The 25,254-nt window shown below is 47.0% G+C and overlaps 1 protein-coding gene across 1 annotated transcript in view; it reads right to left on the bottom strand.

The window, feature by feature from the left end:
* Window positions 1-25,254, bottom strand: part of SINHCAF (SIN3-HDAC complex associated factor) — a 44,757-nt gene that overhangs the window by 5,543 nt on the left and 13,960 nt on the right. The window contains exons 2-4 of the mRNA XM_049783850.1: window positions 6,350-6,497; window positions 4,782-4,881; window positions 2,338-2,464 (exon numbers count right to left, since the gene is read on the bottom strand). Of these exons, the coding sequence (XP_049639807.1) occupies window positions 2,338-2,464; window positions 4,782-4,881; window positions 6,350-6,477 (355 nt within the window). The 5' untranslated portion in view covers window positions 6,478-6,497. The remainder of the gene's footprint in view (window positions 1-2,337; window positions 2,465-4,781; window positions 4,882-6,349; window positions 6,498-25,254) is intronic.

The following is a 25,254-nucleotide window of genomic DNA, read 5'->3' as shown; positions in this document are numbered from 1 at the left end:
AGACACAGCCCTTGCACAGAGAACCCCGCAAGCACAAGGAGAGGGTCCTCACCTGGGACACTCACTTGTCAGACAGAGGGAAAGCTACTATGGAAGCTTTAGAACATTTCTCTGCTGGTAGGAATGCCCCCACCAGCCCCAGACCACTGGGCAAAATAGCCTCAATGCCAATAACACAGCAGGGAGTCATAATTGCATGGGCAACAGAGCCCAAATGCATCTTTGACAACAGAAGCCACAGTGGGCAGGCTGGAAAAGACAACTCAATGGTGCGAGTGCATGGCACAAATACGGGATCTATCAATGTCAAATGTATGCACGTTTCTTTTGAGTTTGTCCCTTCTCTTTCACCTGAGGTCAGAGAGAGCTGAAACAGAGGCTTCCTATTAGAAAGAGGAATCCCCTTACTACTTTCTCAGAGGCCCTGGGTCTAAGCAGTCACTCTGGGCCAGTGCTGACTGCACAGAACCAGCACCAACCTCTGGTATCCTTCACACTCAACTCCCACACTCAAGTCGTTTCTTCCCCATTTTACGTACATGCAACATGTTCTTTGTACATTCCTTGTTTGCACACAGTCATGTTTGAGTTTTCTGGAAAAGTATTAAAATTGCTGAAAGTCGTCACATTACACTACCTCTGCTGGGCCTAAGGCCAGACCCTCCAAACCCTCCTCTTAAGAAGTTGTTCTCCAGCCAGATTAGGGGGCATCCTTCTGGACCAAACTTCACTGACCACAGAGCTCCCAGTCTAGTCACTTACTTTCTGGGCTTTCTAGGGCAAGAGGATACTTGGACTATACCACTGTGTGTGCAGGAATTAACGTACCCACACCTTCGCGCTCTGTTGGACAGCAACACAGCAAGACAGTGTCAGGAGAGGACTGGATAGAGCACAAAAACACACAGAGGCAGAGAGCTGGTGTCATAAAAATGCAGGTTCCTCAAATGCTGGCTGCACAAAATGCTAAAAAACTCAAAGGACCTGGACAAGCCTTGCAGCCTGAGACCCTGAAACATGCACACCTGATCAGGTCGGTAACTGACTTCCCCACATAGCTTATCCCAGAATCTCAAAATTATACAGGGCAGACTCCTTCAGGTAAGGAAAAACTAAGTTAATTACCACTTTCCCTATAATTAGCAGGAGCTAAGAATACAAATATGATCAATCTCTAGCCTTCAGAAACAGGAAAATCGCTGTTTCCCAGATGGTCATTAAACAGCCAGTGAGGAAGAAATATTGCCTTGTCTCTCCAATCCCCCTTCATGACTGCAGGCTACAAAAGGAACATGTATCACTAGAACAGATTCTAAGTGACATTATGAGTACATTAAGGTATTTCAGTCAGAGATCAATAATACCATTAAAGTGACTTTCTCAGGAGCAGAGTGAGCAACAGAAAGCCTTGTGCAGGACATGACTTTCTGAGGGAGTATGGGGGCAGGTTCATCATGACCCTTCCAGTCCTCATCTCTGAAACAGAATTGAGCTTGGCACACACACAAACACACACATAACTCCCAAACTCACCAACTGCTCTCCATCATATCACTTTTCGGTTGCATCACCTCCCATCACACACCACCCACCCCCTTTCACTCTGACAGGTCAAAGCTAAGCTCCCAGTAGCGTCAGAAGGCCTTGTTTCCCAGGAAACATGGCTTTGGGGCCTGTATCTCTGATTAGTCAGATCTGTCTCCCATCACTGAGTCTTACTTTCCTTATGGGGGAAAAAAAAAGTCAAAGAGAATAGCAAGTAGGGCACTTGCCTTATACTTGGCCAACCTAGATTTAATCCCCAGGTACTACATATGGTCCCTGATTCCTTCCAGGAGTAATCCCTGAGTGCAGAGTCAGGAATCAGTCCTAAGCACCGCCAGGTACAAGCCCAAAACCAAACAGAAAAAGAAAATGCATGTCTAGGGAATGAAGATAAGAGAGATCAAAGCAGCCTTGGCACGATCTGTGATCTGCAGAAGTGACTAATGAAAGAAAGTTTTTCTTGTTTTGTTTGTTTGTGGGGGTCACACTTGATGGTGCTCAGAAGCCACTCCCAGCAAGACCTGGAGGGTCATGGGGGCATCCAAAGTCAAAACTGGGGCTCCCCCAGGGAAAGCATGAGCTCAACCTACTGAGTGATCTCTCCAGCCCCTGGGAGTGTTTTAGTCAAGCCAAAGATAGTTTCAAGATCCCACTGAAACAAATACTCTTAGGATTTTGAGAAAGTAAAAAGTTGTAAACTATAAACCTCCCAGAAATCAGTGGTTTTCAACCCCTGCAAATGTAGAAAGGCTATAACACTCTGCCAGACCAACCCTTTAATGTCCAACTTACTGTGGCGCTTGAACTCCTTCTGGAGTTTACTGATCTGACTGCTTTTCATCCTGTTCCCAGATAGCGCCTTCACTTTCTTTGGTTTCAAGGTAGTCTTCAAACTGGGTCCTGCCCTTGCATCTACCACCTGGAAGAAAATACTCCAGTTAATACAACTGAAGAAATAGATGTCCTGCATTCCCTGGGCACGAATGAGTCCTGTTTGAAGGGGCCCAGGGAGAAAGCATGCCCAGGGATACCATGAGCATTGGCAAACAACAGCCTTGTGTTGTCTCCTGAAGTAGGCCATCACTGGGCAGGGCACTCTGAATGACTCAAATGGTAAAAAGGATCCAACTTAAGGTCAAGAAAAATCAAGCCTTATCAGCAGCAGCTAGTATTTGTATCTACATGATGTTTTTGATTTACAGAAAGTTTCCACATACTTTCATTTGACCTTTGCTAACTCTAAGGGACTATTTTTTTCCCTAAGGAACTATTTAAAGTAAAGAAATACAATACAAAGAGAAAATGACGTATCTGACCATTTTTCATTTACCTAGTGAATGAGCTAAGGAGACTGGCTAAGAATCCCAGAGCCAGGGGACAGCATGGACTCCACCCCTGTGCTATAGACCTACCCCTCACCACACACCTTTAGCCCTGAGGTCAGCCATAAGCTACCTTGCACTAGCACCCTAGAGCCTATGTTCTTATTCATTCACCTTTACTAGTTGAAGAGTTCTGCCTTGATGTAAAACAAAGCCACCAGCATCCAAGAAGAAAAATAAACAACACAAATGTTGCAATTAGACTCTTCTCCAGGTAAGCCAACATAATAACTCGCTTCATGAGGGCAGGTGGGTAAGCCAAAGATGAAGTAACGCTTCCTGTGGACAGCAACTGAGTCAGCTCTCAGGAGAGGCAAGACAAGTATGTGAATACCAAGTAACCATGGGCCACTCCCAAGCACCAGGTTCTAGCCAGGGAACCACTTGGCCACTAAAGCACATCAGGATGTGTGTGGTCTTGGGATCCAAAAACACAAACTTCTCTAATCCAGTTGACTCAAAAGTACAAGTTGTCCTTGAGGCCTCCCTGAACTCAGCCTGGGGGGGGGGGGGTCCTCAAAAATGTTTCACAAATAGGGCTAAAGAAACAATAGAGCAGGTAGAGCACTTGCCTTGCAATCAGCCTCTGGTTTGGACTTGATCCACAGTGCCCTATCATGGTACCCTGAACTTGTCAGGAGTGATCCTCGGATACTGTCAGGTATAGCTCCAAAAAATAAATCAAAAAAGTTTTTTTCACATGAAATTCTAGTGGAAGAGCCGAAGAGATAGCATGGAAATAAGGCGTTTGCCTTGCATGCAGGACAGTGGTTCAAATTCTGGCATTCCATATGGTCCCCTGAGCCTGCCAGGAGCAGAGCACAGAGCATAGGAGCACTGAGCACAGAGATAGGGAGTAACCCCTGAGCACTGCCAGGTGTGACCCAAACACCAAAAAAAAAAAAAAAAAAAAGGAAAAAGAAATTCTAGTGGTGTAAAGACAGAGAAAACACACATTTACACTCTGGTTTGGTTTCATCTAAAGTATAAACCCAGGAGACCGGAGAGATAGCACAGCAGTAGGGCATTTGCCTTGCCCACAGACAATGCAGGACAGATGGTGGCTCAATTCCCAGCATCCCATATGGTCCCCCCAAGCCTGTCAGGAGCAATTTCTGAGTATAGAGTCAGGAGTAACCCGAGTGCTGCCGGGTGTGACCCAAAAAACCAAATTAAATTAAATCAAATCCAGAATAGCGTCTATCTAATCTATTGGTTGCTGGGATGGACTCTTTGTTTTGGGGCCACATCTGATGGGTACTCAGTGTTTACTCCTGGCTGTTTTTCAGGGTCAGACCTGGTGAGGCTTGGGGTTTAATCCATTATGAAGTGCCAGGGACTGAATCCAGGTCAGCCACATGTAAGGCAAGTACCTACACACTATCATTCTAACCCCTGTGTGTGACTGTAGGCATCACCCGGTTTCCACAAGAGCCTTTCCAGGAGCTATGAACTTGGTGTTTTATTAGCAAATGTAGCTGGCCCAAAGCCCCAAAACTCGGAGGTTTGTAAAGGCAGGGTTCAAATCCTGGGGCTCATCAGCACCAACATAAATGTCATCCTTTGGGCTGGAAGCCAGAGTCTTGCCGCCAACTAAATGGTTAGGACTTGCTGAATTAGGTCTCAAAAGGCAGGAGGGACAAGATGATAATCTCTGAAATGGGACACGGGATACAGCAAGCTACTGTCTCAGACAGGCCAAACATTAGGCCTCCCTCCATTGAGTAGCAGTGAGCTGGCTTTCTCCCAGATGCTTCCACCCCCAGGAACATGGTACTGCTTCAAATAGGGAACACAAATGATACCTCCACATAACAGAAGTGTGACTGAGATAGAGAAGAAAGATGCACTAACATGATTCCAGTTTTTTTTGGATCCTGCAGGCAGTTTCTTCCATCTCTTCACAAGCAGGACACAGGCATTGCAGATATCTCCTGAACGAGTTTCATGCAACCTGATAAGAGAGTGTGAGTTAGCTGGTTCCTGGGCACGGGGAATCAATCCAAGGCACCAAACTGTTCCGGGAAGCCTGGTGGTCTATATACCCCACAGTCTAGTTCTTAGACAGGCCAGTTCTATGTGGTATATACATTTCAGAAACAAGTTACTTCTAGATTCAATTTGTACCACTACTTAGTCATTTAAAGATCAGGAGTAGGAGCCGTAGTGATAGCACAGCAGTAGGGCATTTGCCTTGCACACAGATGACCCAAGATGAACACAAGTTCGATCCCCAGAATCCCTAAGGTCCCCTGAGCCTGCCAGATAAGATTTCTGAGTGAAGAGCCAGGAGTAACTCTTAAGCATCGCCAGGTGTGGCCCAAAACCATTAAAATAAAATAGCATAAAGATCAAGAATATAGGACCAGAGTGACAGTACAACAGGTAGGATGTGTGCCTTACACAAAGTTGACAGGGGCTCAATCTCCAGTATCCTATATGGTCCCCCAAGCCAGAAGTAATCCTGAGTGAAGAGCCAAGAGCAAACTGCTGGGTGTGGCCCCCAAACAAAAAACATAAACAAACAAACCCAAAACAAAAATATAAACAAACAAAAGGCATAGAAGAGATCTTAATCCCTATGATTTAAACAATAACTTCATAAGCAACAAAATGCCATACATGAGACCATAGTTCCACAATGATAAAACTAAATAAACAGGGTAACTTTAATGCACTTGGAAGAAAAGGGTTCAATCTCAGGTACACCTTATGGCCCCTGAGCACTTCCAGGTGTGATCTGAATACTGAGCCAGGAGTAAGCCCTGAGCACAGCGGGTATGGCCCAAAACCAAACAAAATACAAGAAAAGTAGGTTGATGGAAATTTTGGTAACCTTCAAAAATATTGTAAAATGAAGGACAATAGTGGTCAAATGTGGTATTTTACTTCAGGCAAGTATTATTTGGATAGTAAACTCGATTTTGTATGAGGTTTACTGTGAAAAGAAGAATGTGACTATAAAATGAAAACCCCCTCACAGGTTTCAGATTTTTTTTTGTTTGTTTGTTTGTTTTTGGGCCACACCCAGCGTTGCTCAGGGGTTACTCCTGGCTGTCTGCTCAGAAATAGCTCCTGGCAGGCACGGGGGACCATATGGGACACCGGGATTCGAACCAACCACCTTTGGTCCTGGATCGGCTGCTTGCAAGGCAAACACCGCTGTGCTATCTCTCCGGGCCCACAGGTTTCAGATTTAATATTTATATTAAGCCTTTATATTATTCCCAACAGGTTGGGTAAACATATACTTCTATAGATGGGGAAACCAAAAAGAGATAAAGCCATTGGAGGAAGCTACTAAAAAAGGGGCAACTAAAAAAAAGCTCAAAATAGCAGTGATGAGAATGTGAATGACCTCGATGGTCACAGTACTTGGAACACCCTGCCTAGGAACATTTCAACAGCTGTCACACACTTACCCGAAACAGCTCTGGAAGTCCTTCTCATAGCGCTTGCTGTCTGTGAACCGAGAGCTGGAAGACTTAGCCCTGCAGATGCAGCAGCCCTCTAAACTCCGGTACATCTTTGGCTTGTGGAAACCGAACATTTTTCCTTCTGGACAGCAATCTGCGAAGCCAAAGGAAGGCCAAGAGCTCTGTAAAGGTTCAGTTAGACAGTCTCACCTCCACCTCCCGCCTCCTGCCCCAGGGCATTCTGGGCTCCATGATCCCCATTTGGCACTCAGTTTCTCCCTGGTTACCCTCCATGATCAGGGCAAGGCAGCAGATAACCAAACTCTCCCCATAACCTCATGAAAATGATGAAAGTCATACATATAGCAAAGAAGCACAATCTGAAATTTAAGGTGAGGTACTCCTACTGGGCACCTTTACACAAGTGTGGGTTCTCACTGGAGACATTCTGGAAGAACAAGAAACTCGGGCACTAGTAACCCCTACACTTCTTGGCCTATGGGAAATTCGAAGGTTTTTTTTTTTTTTTTTTTTTTGGAATAAATGCACCTGAGCACAAAGTTGGTCCTGGATTGAAGCACCATAAAGAGGCTATAAATAAATTCACAAATATGCAGGCCTGTCCATTAGACCCTGTCCATTAGGCTTAAAGAATCGACAGGGCAAGCAACCACTAAAGAAGAACTAGATAATGGGCCATTACAAGCCCCCAAATCCCTCCCCACTTCCAGCCTCAAAAACAGCTATGGGCTGCACAGCACTGAATGGGGCTGGACCGTCCAAGTCCAGCAGTCCCAGAGCACGTAGGCTAAGAGGCAATGAAATGGTGACAAACAGAAAAATCCTCAATGTTATGTGCAGCTCCATCCACCTAAGCACTTCATCAGTTCCAACACCAAGCAAAGAGTATAACATACTGACACCAATTAAACATGCGCCCAGAGTTTTACAAGTTAAAACTTCAGAGAATCAACGGTTCAAGCTGTTTTAGCGACCCACAAATATGAGAGAAACCAAAACTTAAAACTTCAGTGCCCTTCTTTGGATGATTTCTTGCATAATTCATTCCAATCCCAGTTAATTTAACAGAGCAAGCATTTATGAAAAGTGATTCAGAAGTTATCAGACTGTGTGTGTGTTTCAAATTGAAAGATTAGGAAAGACAGATTAGTTATAATTTGCTTTTTAAGAAAATATTTTATTAGGGCCGGAGCAATAGCAGTGGTAGGGCATTTGCCTTGCATGCAGCTGGCCCGGGATAGACCTGGGTTCAATCCCCAGTATCCCATATGGTCCCCCGAAACTGCCTGGAATGATTTCTGAGTACAGAGCCAGGAATAATCCCCAGAGAACCGCCAAGTGTGGCCCATAAACAAAACAAACAGTAAACGTTTTATTTAAACACTGGAACTCTCCTTTTAAACAAAGTTTGGGGCTGGAGAGATAGCACAGCAGTAGAGCTTTTTGCCTTAGACACAGAAGGAAGGTGGTTCAAATCCCAGCATCCCATATGGTCCCCCGAGCCTGCCAGGAGCAAGTTCTGAGCCTAGAGCCAGAAGTAACCATTGAGCACTGCTGGGTGCAACCCAAAAACCAAAAAGAAGAAAGGCCACAGCTTTAGAAAGAACAATGTGAACAACAGACACTCCCTGAGTGCTTCTCCTCCTTCCCACAATGTGGCCCTTCTCTCTGTCACAGCCCATTTATACGACTTTTTCTTGAGGATCCACAGGCCTGACCTGGGGAAAAGGCTTAAAGCATCTGAACTATCTGTGGCTCTCAGAACTCCCTTAACACCCCCCACCCCAAAGCCACACAACCAGGTCACAAGTCCCCAGTGGTTCTCATCACCCTCCCCTTCATTAATGGCTTTTCAGTCTCCCTGCTGGGCAAGGACAAAGGCCACACAGTCCAGTGGGCCTCAACAGAGCCCAGCCCCCTGCCTCCAACAAGCACCCCAGCAAAACCAGTCGCAGTACCTTCCTGATAGGAAGCAGCAGCAAGGCTCCATGCAAATCAGGACCTGGACAACAGTTTAGCAGTCCCTGGACTGGGCGTCGCTCTGTGACCAGCATTTAAGACTCTATGGCTACCACTAAACATAAAACCAAAAAGCGCTATGACTACCAATAAACCCCAAGCCAAAACTTCTGCTCCGCAGCTACCAGAAACCCACTGTCTCCAGCAGCAGCCTTTGTAGGAGTGGGGGAGGTAGCAAAAATCTCCACAAAACTTAAGTCAACTGTTCCCAAAGACAGCCCCTCTCCAATGTGTAAAGAATAGTTTTTAAGACATTAAGAAATATGGGCCCGGAGAGATAGCACAGCGGTGTTTGCCTTGCAAGCAGCCGATCCAGGACCAAAGATGGTTGGTTCGAATCCCGGTGTCCCATATGGTCCCCCGTGCCTGCCAGGAGCTATTTCTGAGCAGACAGCCAGGACTAACCCCTGAGCACCGCCGGGTGTGGGCCCCCCCCCCCAAAAAAAAAAAAACCAAGACATTAAGAAATATAAAACAGCCAAAAAGGCAGATGCTTCTTTTTTGGTTTTGTTCCCAGGCTCCAGGACAGTGTCTCTGCTCTGTGATAAGCCTCTAATGGCTAAACGGCCTCTCACCCAGAGCCTGTAACAGGAACCCTCGCCGTACAACCCTCTTCAGGCTTGGGACCTGAAGCTTCTCTCCCACCCAAAGAACCTGGTGGCAGATGATTATTTCAGAAACCCGTGAAGTCTTTCTGAGCCATTCCTGCACTGCAGAGGCACCTGGGGATCTGCAGGGGATACACAGGAGGTTCATTTTGGGCTTTGTTTACAGCAACCCAGTTAAGCAGTAATTAGTGCTTAACCATTTTGAGCTTTTGGGAAGCCAGAGATAAACTAGAAGTTTTCACACAAAAATCTGCAAGCCCACCAATTAAAAAAAAAAATCTGCCTTATCTCTAGAGGAAAAATAAGGACACATAAGGTCTCTGAAATCCAGTTAAGTTACTGGATACACTGAGATGGTGGCGGATGAGTGGAGCATAGCCTGATATAAACCGGAGGTTTCTGTTACTCCCACAAACCTGGCACTTCTTCAGAAGTCTTTAGCTGTTCCTAGTTCCACATTTGTCTGTTATTAAATGGTTCCTCTGGAACAATCTATTTTTCTTGTTCAGATAGCACTCAACCATTAAACTATTTCTGACTTTTGAGTCTATTCTCATAGACATCACACATCACTCAGCACTGGGCTGTAACAGAAGCAAGACCATCTGCTCCCTAATTGGTGAAGGGTTACAGATGAGAGGGAAACCCAGATATCTCTCATTCAGTAGCATCTGAGAGCAGAAGAAAATGAAGGCTTGAGATAAAGCCAAAAATCAGGGGAAATTTACCAAAATGCTGATTAAAAACTCTAATTTGTCTTCTAGAATAAACTAGTGGTGAAGACTGCGAAACTTTTGTATATAACCAGAGCCAGTGATATGCACACTGTAAGAGTGAGTCTTATGATTTGGGAATTAAGTCTCAATAAGCTTGCTCTTAGGAAGAGTGGTTAAGAATTAGCAGGTACTGCAATAAACTAGAACAGGGCTCACTGACTGGGTGGCAGAGCTGTCCTCAAAGAGAAACGTGTGCCGTGCAGAACTGACCTCAGTACTTCGGCATTGGTGGAGAGGCAGAAACTACACTATCAGAACTATGTCTCAAAAAAAAAAAAAGAACTATGTCCCAGTAACAATAACATTTAAAGCAATCCCACAATACTTTTATATTGTTTTGTTTTGTTTTTTGGTCACACCCGGCAGTGCTCAGGGAACCATATGGGACGCCGGTATTCGAACCACTGACCTTCTGCATGAGAGGCAAACGCCTTACCTCCATGCTATCTCTCCGACCCCAAATCCCACAATACTTTTATACTACAAAAGCATTTACATTATTTCTTTGGCTATGTGAGCCAAAGTTTCAAGTTTTTAAAAACAGTTTAAGACTAATCAAAGTGGGCCTGAGATGGCTTGGAATGACAGAGTATACTTGACAAAATGTAGGTTTCCGGGCTGACTGACTGACTGACTGACACAACACACACACACACACACACTCCATTAAATTAGAAGGGCAAATGGCAGGGAAGGAAAAAATTCAGCTCAATGACAAACAGCCTACCTTTGAGCTACTACCATTTCCATTGCCCCTTTAGTAATCTTTTAAGAGGCTGTCATGTAGGAAAATAGAAAAAGGTCTTTACTATGCTAAGCAAAGATTTGTTAGACACAACTTATCAGCATGCTTTTAAGAACACCAGAGTCATAGTACAGTGAAGTGTGGCGGACCCAGGTACAAATGCCACATATGATTCCCCAAGAATCCCCCCCAGAAGTGATCCCTGAGTGCAGAGGCAGGAATAATCCCTGAGCACCACCGGATACGCCCCTCAAAAGTAAATGAAACAAAGAACACTAATATTCCACCATAATAAAGAATAACTTCCGCATTTTCATTCTTTATTTTTCTCTGTAAAGATTTTTTATATTAATCACTATTTTATCTTATATTTTTACAATGGAAAAGGCCACTGGATGTAATAGAGGGCAGAAGACAAAGAAAGACAAGGTGGCCAGTGAGCTTCCCAGTTCACTTGGTATCTTGTCCATTTGGGAGCTGATGAGACAGGGTGAAGCCTCCTAGCAGAGATGCTCCAAAGTGAAAGGTCCTTGTTATTAATAAGCCCAAACCCTACCCTCAGCTTCTAATAATCTCTCATACATTTGTGATATAAGGTTCACATTACTTATTACAGATTTGTCAGGATGAAGCAATGATGTAGCGTGATCACAGAGAACACAAGTTGATGTGCAGAAGTCTGGGTGTGACCCCTTCCAGAGAGCCTGAAGCCCTGGGACAAGTTTTCAAACCGAGGCCTTGGGGTGGAATGTCCTCGTGGGGCTGAGAGAAGCAAGGAGACCTCTGGACAGAGCGACTTTGAGAAGCACATGGCAGAGGCCGGTGAGGGTGTGGAGGGTGCCCAGAGCTTACTTTCACTTTCCTCCTTCAGAGAGCACCTCACAGTACCCGTGGAAATAAAGAGGATTCTGAAGAATCTAGAACCCAAGACAAACTTCCTCAGGGCTCCATACATGGAGACACACAAACACACGAGGACAGTCCAGAACGGGAAGCGGGAAGGAAAGAGCAGAGACCAGTGGGGAGGAAAGGGAGGCTCAGAAACAAAGGCTGCCGGCAGGGGAAAGGGAATAGGCTAGGCGCCAGTGTCCTCGGCACTCAGGAGAGCTGGGGACAAGTAGTTGCTTCCTCGCTGCCACCACAATGAGCAAAAATCTCCCTACAGACAACAGAGAGAAGGGTCTAAGGACCTTCGTGTCTGATCACTTCTGGCCTCCTGAGAAGCCACAGCTCGGAATTCATCCTACAGGAAAGGGGTCAGACCGGCCTTCAACGAACATTTACAACGAGCACAAATGCCGTCTCTGAATTGCAGATGATTTAAAAACACCACTAGGCGAGTGTCTCAGACAAGATTATCCTGGGGAGTCATGAAAAAGGTGGCCTGAAGCCAGCTCAACTCTGAAGTCTTATTCCAGTGCCATCTCTCTACACAGGAACAGGAAGTCACTTCTCACTTCACCTCCCCTGTGATGCGGGGGTGCCACCTCACTCCTACTTCCCCAGGGAAGCTCTGAAGAAGATCCGCGCATGCCCTGGACTTCTCTGGATTTCTAAGAGCAAGGCTCTGTGTGTGTCCTGGGTACAGCTAACAGCAGCTGCAGAATCATCATCTCCCAAGTTTTACTAGAAACTCAAGCATGTGGGAAGAGGAACTTAGATTTTTGAGGGAGCTCATTGTAAGGTCAGGAAAAGTAGCCCCTGCTGTGGGAGGCTTCACTGTCCCCCAAAGGGCTATACTAGCTTACACCTGTCTTCCTTGTTTACGATAAAGCTCCTTCTCTGAATATGTTGGAGCAGCAGCAATGCTCATGAAGGAAGTCTGAAGCCAGGACAGAACAGGCACTTGCCTTGCACTTGGCTGACCCAGATCCAATCCCCTGCACCCCAGAGCCCTTGGAAACCATCAGGTTCCTAATAATCAGGTATGATTTCATGAGCACCATCAGGTAGGAGTAATCACCCCTTCCAAGGAAAACCTGACATGCTCACATGCTCCCCTGCACACCTTCCTTTTGTGTTTCACCTGTCTTGCCTGTCACTCTCACACAAACACTACCTGCTAGGTAACGGAATTTAAGGCTGTGCCTTTCAGCAGGAACTCAGTTCTGTGCCGCCACCACCACCACTCCCTGACCTCTGGTCTCCCTCCAGCTAGAGTCACCACCAACCCCCTCTCCCCAATGCCCTTCCATCAGGTGGTACTTTCCAGCTTAAATGCCATCTCAACTCCTTTGACAGAAACAAAAAGCTTTTCAGGAACTAGAATTGTGATACTCCAGGAGTGTCAAACCAGCTTTAACAGTCAACTCCATCTCTACCCCTCCTCTGTCTAAGCTGGCTTCCCCTTCAACCCATTGAGCTCAAATCCTTTCAGAATCACTTCACCACAGAAAGCACTCGCATGGCTTTATTAAAATACTCAGCACAGACGATCACTCACACTAATGTAGTTAGTGTGATCTCTACATGGCGTCAGCCATGCAAAGGAACATGCACGTCTGGCCACACAAGCAGGGACTAACTGCGAACACAAAGGATGGGCACTGCCAACTACTCCACCCACACAGAGCTAGACCTTTGGTATCTTAAAGGGCAGGAAATGGGAAATGGTGTCCACCAACAGAGACACATATTGAAACCTGTATTTAGGGGGTCAGAGCAATGATAGCACAGTGGTAGGGTGTGATCTCTGAGCACCACCAGGTGTGGCTCAAGAATTTTTTCAAAAGCAAAAAACTGATGTTTTAAAATGAGTAACCTTTCCTTAATATTTAGTATAAAATGTAAACTAAATACATTTCCTTAGAGGTCACTAACAAAAACAATCGAAAGCTTTCATAGTCACTGTCAGAAGAAATAGTCCTTGCTTATGTCAAACAAGCATGGAGGGAGAAGGGAAGGGATACTGAGAATCAAATGGGCTTGAATAATATCAGAATGAGCTACTTAAATTCAGCATACTGGTAACACCAACCAAGAAATGCAGAAATATTCACTTCAACGCTAAAAAGCAGGGAGGGGGCCAGAGTGAGTAGGGAAGTAGGACACTGGCCTTTCATTGTCTTACCTGGGTTTGATATCCGACATCCCATATAAACCCCCCCCCAAGTCCACCAGGAGCTATCCCTAAAACCAGCCAGGTATGGCCCAGAAACTGGAAGAAGAAGAAATAAAAGGCTAAAAAAAAGAAATTGGTTCTAGGGTAACTTTTGTCCTTAATATGTAATAGCAGAACTGACTTCTGTATTTCTTTTGGTTTTTGGGTCACACCCGGCAGCGCTCAGGGGACCATGTGGGATGCCGGGATTCGAACCACCGACCTTCTGCACACAAGACAAATGCCTTACCTCCATGCTATCTCTCCAGCCCCGACTTCTGTATTTCTAATCAAAAAGAAAGCACTGCTTCTGGACTAGATACATTTCTATATAGAGTCAGTATTACAGAAAATCTCAGCTGTAAACGCAAGTTTTAAAAATAGGGGTGGGAGCGACAGTAGAGAGTAAGGTCTGTGCCTTCCACCCGGCTGACCCGATTTCAATTCCCAACATCCCCTATGGTCCCCTGAGCCAGCCAGGAATGATTGTGCAGAGCCAGAATAACCCCTGAGCACCCCAGAGTTTGGTCCCAAAACAAAACAAGAGAAAGGGAGGAAGAGGTGAAAGAGGAAGGGAGGGAGGAGGGATGGGTACAGAATCCAAAGAAGATCTTTAGTGAATATATCCCCATCCTCCCCCAGAGCCAAAACCAAGCCTGGGAAAGAAAGAGCCAGGACACCCCCGTGGAGAAGAGAAACCAGGAAGCAAGCAAGCAAGCGACATTTTCGAGATTCCCACCAGACCTTTGGATGTAAATAACTGAATGAGCAGGGACAGGCCGTGTCTTCCCAGAACCGGTTTCTGGAGGTGGAGGAGGCGGGGCGGCGCTCATTCTTTCCGCGGCAGATTACTGAGGCCTCCGCACCAGGTAACCGACCCACTCTCCCAAGGCCTGGGGAATGAATGTCCGTCCACTTTGCAGAGTTGTCAGGACAACGGCGGCCAAGAATTACCAAGCACACTACACGTTTAATTATTTATAACCTACCAACGAGGCAGGATTACTATTTTACAGACGAGCACACTTAGCACAGTCCACAGTTGGAACAAGCCTATTGATCTGGGATGAGTGAGCGAGCTCCAGAATCTAGGCTTTTCAACCCCAGATTCTTCTTAACAACTGGCATCCGATCAACCTGCTGTGCAGACAACTTGATGCCTTCCATCTCTTTAGAACACAAGCAAACACAAACAAGCACACACACACACACACACACACACACACACACACAGGCGTGAGTTTGTACTAAAAGCTACTGTGTGTGTTAAGTGGCTGTCCTCAAGAGTGAGCCTCAGATTTCCAGTTTAAACTTTCTCCACCAGAAACCGAGTCACATGGAAAATCAGTCTCAAATCGCTTTCCTGACTCAAAATCCGCCTGAGTCGGAGCCCCATGACCCAGGTTTTCCTCCTTCCGATAAGACCAAGGAAAAGTTACAGAATCCAGAGGCTGCTGCTGCAGCCTGGAGGCCTAGGCCACCAACATTCTAGAATGCTCCGACCAACCGTTCAACTCCAGCCTGTCACAAACCAAATTCAACAGGTAAGCAAAGACTCCGGACTGCACGAACGCCTCAACTCACCGTGATAAACCAGTCTCTGCGAGTAATCGCTTCAAAACAACCACGACATAGATATTTGAAAATTCTAGCAGGAACTCGGCTCTGAAAATACTAATTAGAAAAGCAAATGAAGGAATGCAGAGTGTATTTGCAAAGCACCTCGTCGGCGATTTGAATGAATGCAAGGTCCAGTCAAATTGCCGGAATAAAAGCTATCTATCCGTCCTCCAGTATTCCATTCAAAGTCGTCCTAGAGTCGTTGTGGAAGAGGACAGGACTGTCACTGACAGTGGTCCGCCTTTGGGTAGATATTTGAAACTCGGTCAAGCAAAACTGGATACAGAAACGTGTCTAAGGAAACACACTACGACTAAGGAGACACATAAAGGGGAGAGGGAGAAGGAAGACACTGCGATGATGGAAGGCTGGGGAGGTGAAGAAGGGGAGAGCCCATACAGGAGTGGCATCTTTTCTGTCCGTTGAGTCCCCATGATGCCACCCACGGGACACACGTAGTAGTAGTAGTAGTAGTAGCAGCAGCAGCAGCAGCGGGTTCTTGGGTGTCTGCTCTAGCCTGCGGGCAAACCCCAAAATACCAAACCCCAAATACCATCCGTGGCATGTGTCAACCGGGCATCGGGGGGGCCATAAAAAAAGTCTGCAAAGCCAAGCCAAGCCGGTCGGGGAAAGAAAAAGAGTCGTGGGAGAAGATCAGATCCGCCAGATTTCCAAACGCTCGGAGATAAATAATAAATATACACCCGAGCAGCTCGAGATGGGCGCCGCCAACCAAGGTCCCGACCCCGCCGGATTGCGGGGTGGGTGGGTTCCCCCCCAAAACACCCAGAGTCAGCCACTCGCCCTAAAAACAAAAACAAAAACTTCCTAGCCGTGGTGTGTGTGTGTGTGTGTGTGTGTGTGTGTGTGTGTGCGCGCGCGCCTCCAAAGTGCAAAGAAGCAAGCGCCCCCCAAAGTGCAAAAGCAAGCGCTTGCAAATGCAGCCCCCAAACAGGTGCTTCGTTGGTTCGTCGCGTTGCCTTCACTCGTGGGTTCGGGGCTGCCTTCCGCGGCGCCCCGAGTTTCCTTGCAAGCTGCCGCTGCTGCTGAAGTGAAGTGAAGAAGCAGTTTGGGGAGCCGTGCACCCCAACAGAAGCGGAGCCCCGAATTCCCTTCGGGACGCACAAAGCCAGACAGACCCAGCAGAGCCGGCCCGGCGGGGGACTTGGAACAAAGCCCAGGCAGGACCCCCATGGGCCGGGCCGGGCCGGGCAGGGCTGGGCAGGGCTGGGCAGGGCCGCCCGCACGCGGCTGGCTGCTCTTTGTCTCCCGATGGCGAGCCCCGCGCGGGGATGGGGCAGATCCCCGGGGGAGAGGAGGACGACAGCCGGGCTGCAGCGCCGCCGCCATCGCGTCATTGTCCCGGGCCCGCCGCGCACGTGCTCGGCCGGTCCACCCGCCCGCCCGCCCGGGGGCTGCAGGGGCGCCGCCGCCGCCGCCGCCGCCGCGCCCGAGCCGGAAGTGGCCACAGGTGAGCGGCCGCCCGCGCCCCGCAGCCGCAGTCGCCGTCCACGTGGGAGCCTCGCGACGCGGGAGGCGAGGCGAGCTTGAGTGAGCCGAGGCCCCGCGCGGGACGGCCCGGCCGCGTCTCGAGAGGCCCCCGCACGCGCCGCCGCCCCCGTCCCCGCGAGGCGGCCCTCCCCTCCCGGGCTGTCCCGCGCTTACCCCGCGCCGCCGCCGCCACTTCCACGCCGCTCGCTCTCACCTCACACTCGCTCGCTCGCAGTTGACTCGCCACCGCGGCCGGGAAGGTGTCGCTCCGCTCGGGCGCGCCACTGCGCACGCGCGCCGCGCTCGCCCGCCGCCCGCGGCCAAGCGGCTCGCTTCTCAATCGAGCTCATTTGCATACGGCCGCGCGCCTCGCGGCGGGACGGGGCGGGGCCCGGCCGTCCGCGCGCGCGCTCCCGACGGCTTCTATTGTCCTTTTAAGGGAGACGCGGCGAGCGCCGAGCGGGAAAAACGCGCCGCGGAGCGGCCCCCCGGGGGCGGGGCTTGATTACTAGCGTGACGTCACGTAAACAAACGCCAACGGGGCCGCAGAAGGGGCGTGGTCTCGTAGGGTGCGGCGTGGTCTTAAAGAGGATCGGCCCGTAAATGGGGCGTGGTTTCATCAGAATGGGGCGTGGTCTTGAGGGTGGGCGTGGGCTCCGCTGAGGTGAGGAGGAAACGGTGCTGAGGGAACCTGTGGTTGCGTCGCGTCGCGCCGCGCCGCGCGCACCTGCGCGGGTTTTAGGGGATACCGAGGTGGCACCGTCCCCCCCAGATTCGGGAGTTTCTGGGGTTCGACTTTCTGGGGTTCGTTTCTCATCCTCTCGGGAGTGTAAAGGTTTGCAAAGAGGCGGACGCTCGGAGCGCGCGCTGCCCGCCCCCCACGAGCCGAGTGACGGTTGGTGGCGGTTCGCCGCGGGCATTCGCCGGTTCGTGCCGCTCCGGGCCGGCTCGGACACGTGCACGTGCATCGGGGGCCCCGCCTGCCGCGAGCACGCGCCTCCACCCGCCCCCGCGCGGTCTGGGCAGTCCCGGCCGGCCGGCCCACGCGGGCTCCGAGCGGGCCCCGCGCTGCCTCCCCGCCTGGCTGGCTGGCTGGCTGGCTGCCCGGCCCGCTGTCGCTGTCGCTGCTGCTGCTGCTGCTGCACTCGCAGTGGGAACGCAGGACGTCGGGACGGGCGCGCTGCGATGCCCGCTCTAGGGGACAGCAGTGGGGACTAAGGACACAACACGCAACAAGCTGCAGAGGGGGTGTGCTACAGGGACTAAGGACACAACACGCACAAGCTGCAGAGCGGGGTGTGTGTTCTGCAGAAGTCCAAGCTGCAGAGGGGTGTGTGTCTGTCTGTGTGAGTGTAAGCTGCAAAGGGGGGTGTGCGTTCCACAAAAGTCCCCCTGTTGCAACAAGCTGCAGAGGGCTGTGTGTGTTTTCTACGGAAGTCCAAAGTCCAAGCTGCAGAGGGATGTGTGTGTGTGTTCGTTCTACAAAAGTCCGCCTGTTGCAACAAGCTGCAGAGGGGCGTGTGTGTTCTACAGGGGACGAGAGAAGTGGGGGGACCAAGGACACAACATGCACAAGCTGCAGAGGGGGGTGTGTGTTCTGCAGAAGTCCAAGCTGCAGAGGTGTGTGTGTTCCACAAAAGTCCCCCTGTTGCAACAAGCTGCAGAGGGGTGTGTGTGTGTTCTACGGAAGTCCGAAGTTCAAGCTGCAGAGGGTGTGTGTGTGTGTGTGTGTGTGTGTGTGTGTGTGTGTGTGTGTGTGTGCTACAGAAGTCCAAGCTGCAGAGAGGTATATGTGTGTTGTACAGAGTCCCCATGTCACAACAAGCTGCAGGGTGAGGGTGTGTGTGTTGTGTTTTACAGAAGTCCAAGCCGCAGAAGGGTGTGTGTGTTCTATAGACGTCCCCAGGTCGCAACAAGCTGCAGAGGGGGGTGTGTGCTACAGAAGCCCCCATGTCACAACAGAGGAGTGTATGTGTGTCTGTGTGTTCTACAGAAGTCCCCTGTGTGTGTTCTGCAAAAGTCTCCATGTGTGTGCTACCAGAGGGGAGTGTGGACTGGTTAGCACCTAACCTGAAGCTGACAGGATCCCGAGGACCAATTTTCTCATTTGTTTGCAATGCAGAGAAATGGAACATGTGACACAGACTAACGCCCCGTGACCCTTCTTTTCAATAGCCCCAGTCCCCATTTTAGTAGAACAGGGGTGTTGTACAGGTCGGAGCAGGGTGCAGGCTGTTTCTGAAGCCTTCCGCTAATGATACCCTTATTTCTTCTTGAGGATCTCGAAGCCACATCCTTGTAATAGGGCATGAAACGGTCTTCTCCCTGCGGAGAAGTTGGCCTCAACAGTGTCGCTGAGCACGTCGGTGCGTGTCCATGTACCTGTCCGAGATGGATACTCAGTAATTACCTGTAAAATTACAAGTCCGGAGACATCTTCAAATCTTTTATCTCAGATCACAACAGCTTAATTTTAGCTGGCAATTCCTGTAGGTATTTAAGTAAAATGATTTTGGATATTACACTTGTCTGTTTCCTGAAGCTGCCTGTACTTATGTGAATAAGGAACTGGCTTGATCATTCAATTGTGGCCTTCTCTTGGGTACCTACTGGACCCTGGGTGTAAATTCTTACCTTTTTTGTTTTTTTGTTTTTGTTTTGTTTTGTTTTTGTGCCACACCCGGCGGTGCTCAGGGGTTACTCCTGGCTGTCTGCTCAGAAATAGCTCCTGGCAAGCACGGGGGACCATATGGGACACCGGGATTCGAACCAACCACCTTTGGTCCTGGATCGGCTGCTTGCAAGGCAAACACCGCTGTGCTATCTCTCCGGACCCACCTTTTTGTTTTTGAAGAGTACTTGAAGAGCTGTCCTTCTCTCAAATGTGACACTAGTTTATAACAGAACTTCCAGCAATAATTTCTAGTTTGTAGGTTTCATTGTGTGTTAATAGGTAATGTAAACATCTATAATAAAAAAAATACAGCTTGTAAGTGGGGAGAAGGCTCAGAATATCCTTGGTCACCTGTGGCCAGGAGGTGGTGTTTACTACAGAGAGTTCTGAAAGAGGTTCCAGAGTAAGTCTCTCCCCTCCCAAGGCTGCATGCATGTCTCCTTGTGGGAAAGGTAAAGCCCAAATCCTGCAGGGAAACCCAGTTCCCTCTTCCTCTTTTAAGCCACCCCTGGTCCTCCAATAACCAGAGGCATGACCCCAAGGAACCCCCCCATGCATCTTTGTCATTTGGCCTTGCTCTGTTCAGGAGCCATCACTAGTAAGGGCACCACAACAATTTTCCTCCTAAGGGACCTTTACACATTGCAGACCTGGGGTCTATCCCTGGCACCATATAAAGCCCCCTTGAGCCCAACAGGAGTGATCCCTGTGTGCAAAGTCAGGAGTAAGCCCTGAGGGTGTAGTCCCAAAACAAAAATAAAATAAAATGAAAAATACAGTAAATCTTGAAAATAAGTTGCTAGTCTGGTGAATACACATGTCTTGCTTTACGGTTTAAAGTTATATCTCACCCTTAGCAGGTTTTATTCGTTTTGCACATAATGATCCTAATTGTGAGCATCTGAGAACAAGGGAAGTTAAAGCCACCTCACCAATTCTAATTTCTACATGATTCTATTTTATATGCTAAATTTTTCTTGCATGCCATTTACCACCTTTAAATCTTAACTATTGGGGGCCGGAGCAATAGTAGAGCAGCAGGGCTTTTGCCTTGCACCTCACCAAGCCGAGGCAGACCTGGATTCAATTCTCAGCATCTCATTATGGTCCCTTGAGCCTGCCAGGAGTAATTCCTGAGCACCAATGGGTGTGGGAAAAAAAAAAGAAAAATCACACACACACAAAACCTTAATTATCACCAACTATTTTATACTTTATTATATTCTTGGGATAAAGGACTTAAGAGAAGATTTTGTTTTTGTTTTGTTTTTTTTTTTAAACTGGGAAATGCTCAGGGGTTACTCCTTGTGGAATTTAGGAAACCACGAGATCCTGAGGATCAAACCTCAGTCAACTGTATGCAAGGCAAATACCCTATATTGTTCTGGCCAATTGGAGAAGAATTCTTTTTTCTTTGTTTTTATTTTTTTGTTTTTTGGATTTTGGGCCACACCTGGCAGCACTCTGGAGACGTTTGTCTATGCACTTAGAAATCATGGGCCCAGAGAGATAACACAGCGGTGTTTGCCTTGCAAGCAGCCGATCCAGGACCAAAGGTGGTTGGTTCGAATCCCAGTGTCCCATATGGTCCCCCGTGCCTGCCAGGAGCTATTTCTGGGCAGACAGCCAGGAGTAACCCCTGAGCATCACTGGGTGTAGCCCATAAAACCAAAAAAAAAAAAAATCGCTCCAGGTAGGCTTGGGGGACCATATGAGATGCTAGGAATAGAATCCTGGTCTGCCACTTGCAGGCAAATGCCCTACCTGCTATGCTATCACTGAGCCCCTTAAGAAGGAGAATCCTTGATGAAAAATGTTATTAGCAACTTAGTGATGTTTGTAAGGATAACTCAAATTCGTGATTGTTTTTAAAAACCAAGGCTAATGAACATCTCCAGGGATGGTTTGGAGCCAAGGCAGGCCATCTTTCCCCCTGCCCACCATGCTTCTGTCCTTCCAGAAGTCCCAGCAGCCATGCTCAAGATCCAGAGCCTTTGAGGTCTGTGCAAGCTGCCAATGCCAGCCTCATCTAACTTTCAAAAAAGAGGCCCAGCTAACAGGAATAGCTCATGGACAGACTGGCCTTGCAGTGTGGCCTTGATTACTGGCATACTGACCTTGGTTGCACTGATACCCTTTGGAGGACCTCCACAAACTGTTGTCTCTATATGAGCTCATCAGCCCAACTGCACAGATCCTCAGACATAGATTGTGCAGCCGCATCAGCTGTACAACACCACCATAATTTGAAATACTGATTTCCCAGCAGGAATACACCAAATTAGATGCCAAACTATCATAGAAGCCACATAAGCTCAACAAACAAAGCCAGTAATAGAACTCTCAACTAACAAAATATAGCTTAGTAGACCTTAAGACAGTGACATAATTATCCCCATTGCGACATATGACAATTCTCACAGATCTTTTTCAAGAAGTTATTTTCAATAATTACATTACCATTTAGTTGTACCAAGCAATATCAAGTAATATTCATACCTGCCAAGAGGCAGGCTTTGGGAGGTTGGGAACTGGTGACAAAGTTGGAGAGAATGTTACACTGGTGGTAGGATTGGTGTGGGAATATTGAATGCCAGAAATAACTATTTATAAACAACTCTATAAACAATAGTGTCTAAAATAAAGAAATTTAGAATAATCAAGGCTGATAATCTCAGCAGACCTAGTCTGCTTAAAACATTTTTCCTGAGCTCAGGAAAGTTATATATTAGTATTTAGCATAGGGTTAGGTTCCTCAGTGGATAAAAAAAAAGTACCTAAAAGGAGGGGAGGGGAGAGTAAAAAAACAAACAAACAAAAAAACCTAAAAGACTAAACCTGCATCACATTGAATCAAGTACCATAATTGTTACTAATTTGTTTAAATCCTTTTGAAGTTCAAATAGCAAATGGTCAGAGTAGTCAGGAAATTTTAAGCTCTGAGGAACAGAATTGGCTATTTGATGGAAGAAAAAAACTCCAGATATTGTTTATAGCTGCCAGAAGAAGATATGTTACTCAATAAAAATCAACTAGAAAAATAGGACAGCAGGAGCTCTTGCATTGTACACATCTGAACCAGATTTTATCCCTGGCATCTCCTATGTTCCCCCTGCCCCCTGCACTGCCAGAAGTAATTCCTGAGCACAAAGCCAGGAGTAACCTCAGCATCACCAGGTGTGGCCAAAAACAAAAATCAACTTTTGAAATTTCTGAACTTCTCGTAGGTTTATTCTTAGAGTAATCTCTTGACTCATGGAAATTTGTTTTATATCACTATTTTATGATACTTGAGTAACTTACATAAAACCTTTCCAGGTAGATGGGGCTGGAGAGATAGCATGGAGGTAGGGTGTTTCTTGCATGCAGAAGGATGGTGGTTTGAATCTTGGCATCCCATCTGATGCCCTAAGCCTGCCAGGAATGATTTCTGAGCGTAGAGCCAGGAGGAACCCCTGAGTGCTCTGTGTGTGACCAAAAAAAAAAAAAAAAAAAAACAACCTTTCCAGATAGAAAAGTAATATCATGGTAACTTTCTAAGAAGGACAAACTGGACTGAGTTCACAGATAGATGGAGACTGGGAACCACGGAGTAAAGGCTGAAGGAGGGCCTATGTTTGGACTGTGCTAAAGTAGCTCCTATATTAGACCTAATTAGACTGAGAATCATAAGAACATAGATTCTGCAAAACTTAAGAAAATTGTCAGACTCTGCTGGGCCCCTTAGGCTCGGCAGACATTTTGAGGCTTCCCCCGGCTTGCTTCAACCTGGAAACTTTGATCTCTGGCATTCATCCCCTGATGACTTGCCTTGGCTGAGGTGTTTCTGGGCCGGAGTTGCGGATAAAGCTGACTCCTTAAGCTCACCTCTTAAGGGATCAAAGCAGAGGAGCGTTCACTTCGCGGCCTCGCACTCTACCTAGCCAATGAATACCACCACAACACATAGAAAAACCAACAACACAAGCATGACAATGGGGAAACTACGCAAACCAACATCAGGCATAGAGAATGAAGATGGAAACACTGATGACCCAACAACAGCCAACCACCTAGGTAGTCTTTCAGATATGGAGTTTAGAGAAGAAATATGGAGGATGCTCACAGAACTCGAAGTATAAATCAGAACACTAATAAGAATCAAGAGAATATGAAGATAGAAATCAGAAAACTCCAAACTGAAATATCAGGTCAAATAACTGGTCTGAAAAACTCAGTAGACGAATTGAAGAACATAATGGATGAGCATTCCAACAGGTTAACAGCAGCTGAGGATTGAATTAGTGCGCTGGAAGATGAGATGCATAACAACTCCACACAGCAGAAGAGATTGGAAAAAAAGCTTTAAATCAAATGATCAGACAATGGAAAAGTTACTCAAAAAATATGAGCAAATGAAAATAGAAGTCTTTGATAAGCTCAACAGAAACAACCTAAGAATCATTGGAGTCCCAGAGACTCAAGAAGAAAATCTCCAGGAAGAATCAACAGTCAAAAACATCATCACACTTTTCTTTCTTCCCTCCCTCCCTTCCTTCTTTCCTTCTTCCTTTCTTCTTTCCTCCCTTCTTTCTTCCTTCCCCTCTCTCTTTTATTCTTCCCTCCCTCCTTTTCTCCCTCCCTCCTTTCCTTCCTTCCTTCCTAATATATATATATGACACTTCATTCTCAGAAACCTGGACACACATTCTTTTCTAACATACACGGGTCATTCTCCAGGATAGACCACATGCTGGCACATAAAACATACCTCCATAATATCAAGAAGATAGAAATTTTGCAGGCTACCTTTGCTGACCACAAGGCTCTGAAGTTAGATGTGAACTACAAAGGGATACAGAAGAAAAAATTTAACACCTGGAAATTAAATAGTCTACTATTGAACAACCAGTGGGTCCGAGATGAAATCAAAGAAGAAATCAAAAATTTCCTGGAAACAAACGACAATGAAAACACAAACTATCAGAACCTATGGGACACAGCAAAAATGGTACTGAGAGGAAAATTTATAGCTTTGCAAGCACACATCAGGAAGGAAGAAGGAGCATACGTGAATAGCTTAATGAAATAGCTTATAGATTTAGAAAATGATCAACAAAAGGAAACAAAAATAGGGAGACAGAAGGAAATAACAAAGTTGAGAGCAGAAATCAATGAAATGGAAACCCAAAAAACAATCCAAAAGATCAATGAAAGCAGAAGTTGGTTCTTTGAAAAAATAAACAAGATTGATAGACCATTGGCAAAACTCACAAAGAAAAAGAGACTTGATAACGCGTATTAGAAATGAAAAAGGGGAGATCACTACAGATACTGCAGAGATTCAAAGGGTATTCAGAGAATAGTTTGAGAAACTCTATGCCACTAAATATGAGAACCTGGAAGAAATGGATAAATTTCTGAACTCATATAACCTTCCACAGTTGAATAAAGAATATGTAGCATATCTAAACACCCCCATCACTATCGAGGAAATTAAAACCATAATAAAAAATTTGCCCCAAAACAAAAGCCCAGGCCCTGATGGATTCACAAATGAATTCTTTCAAACCTTTCAAGAGGAACAACTACCAATCCTGGCCAGGCTCTTTTATGAAATTGAAAAAACAGGAACACTTCCAAATAGCTTTTATGAAGCCAACATCATCTTAATACCAAAACCAGATAGAGATGCTGCCAAAAAAGAAAATTACAAACCAGTATCCCTGATGAATACAGATGCAAAGATCCTCAACAAAATCCTGGCAAACAGGATCCAATGCCTCATCAAGTACGATCAAGTAGGTTTCATCCCAGGAATGCAAGGATGGTTTAACATCCGTAAATCTATCAACATAATACACAACATCAACAACAA

This window comes from Suncus etruscus, chromosome 11 (assembly GCF_024139225.1).
Source record: "Suncus etruscus isolate mSunEtr1 chromosome 11, mSunEtr1.pri.cur, whole genome shotgun sequence".
NCBI classification, from domain to species: Eukaryota; Metazoa; Chordata; class Mammalia; order Eulipotyphla; family Soricidae; genus Suncus; species Suncus etruscus.
Note: the sequence above shows the minus strand (reverse complement) of the source record. Positions and strands in the feature narration are given on the sequence as shown.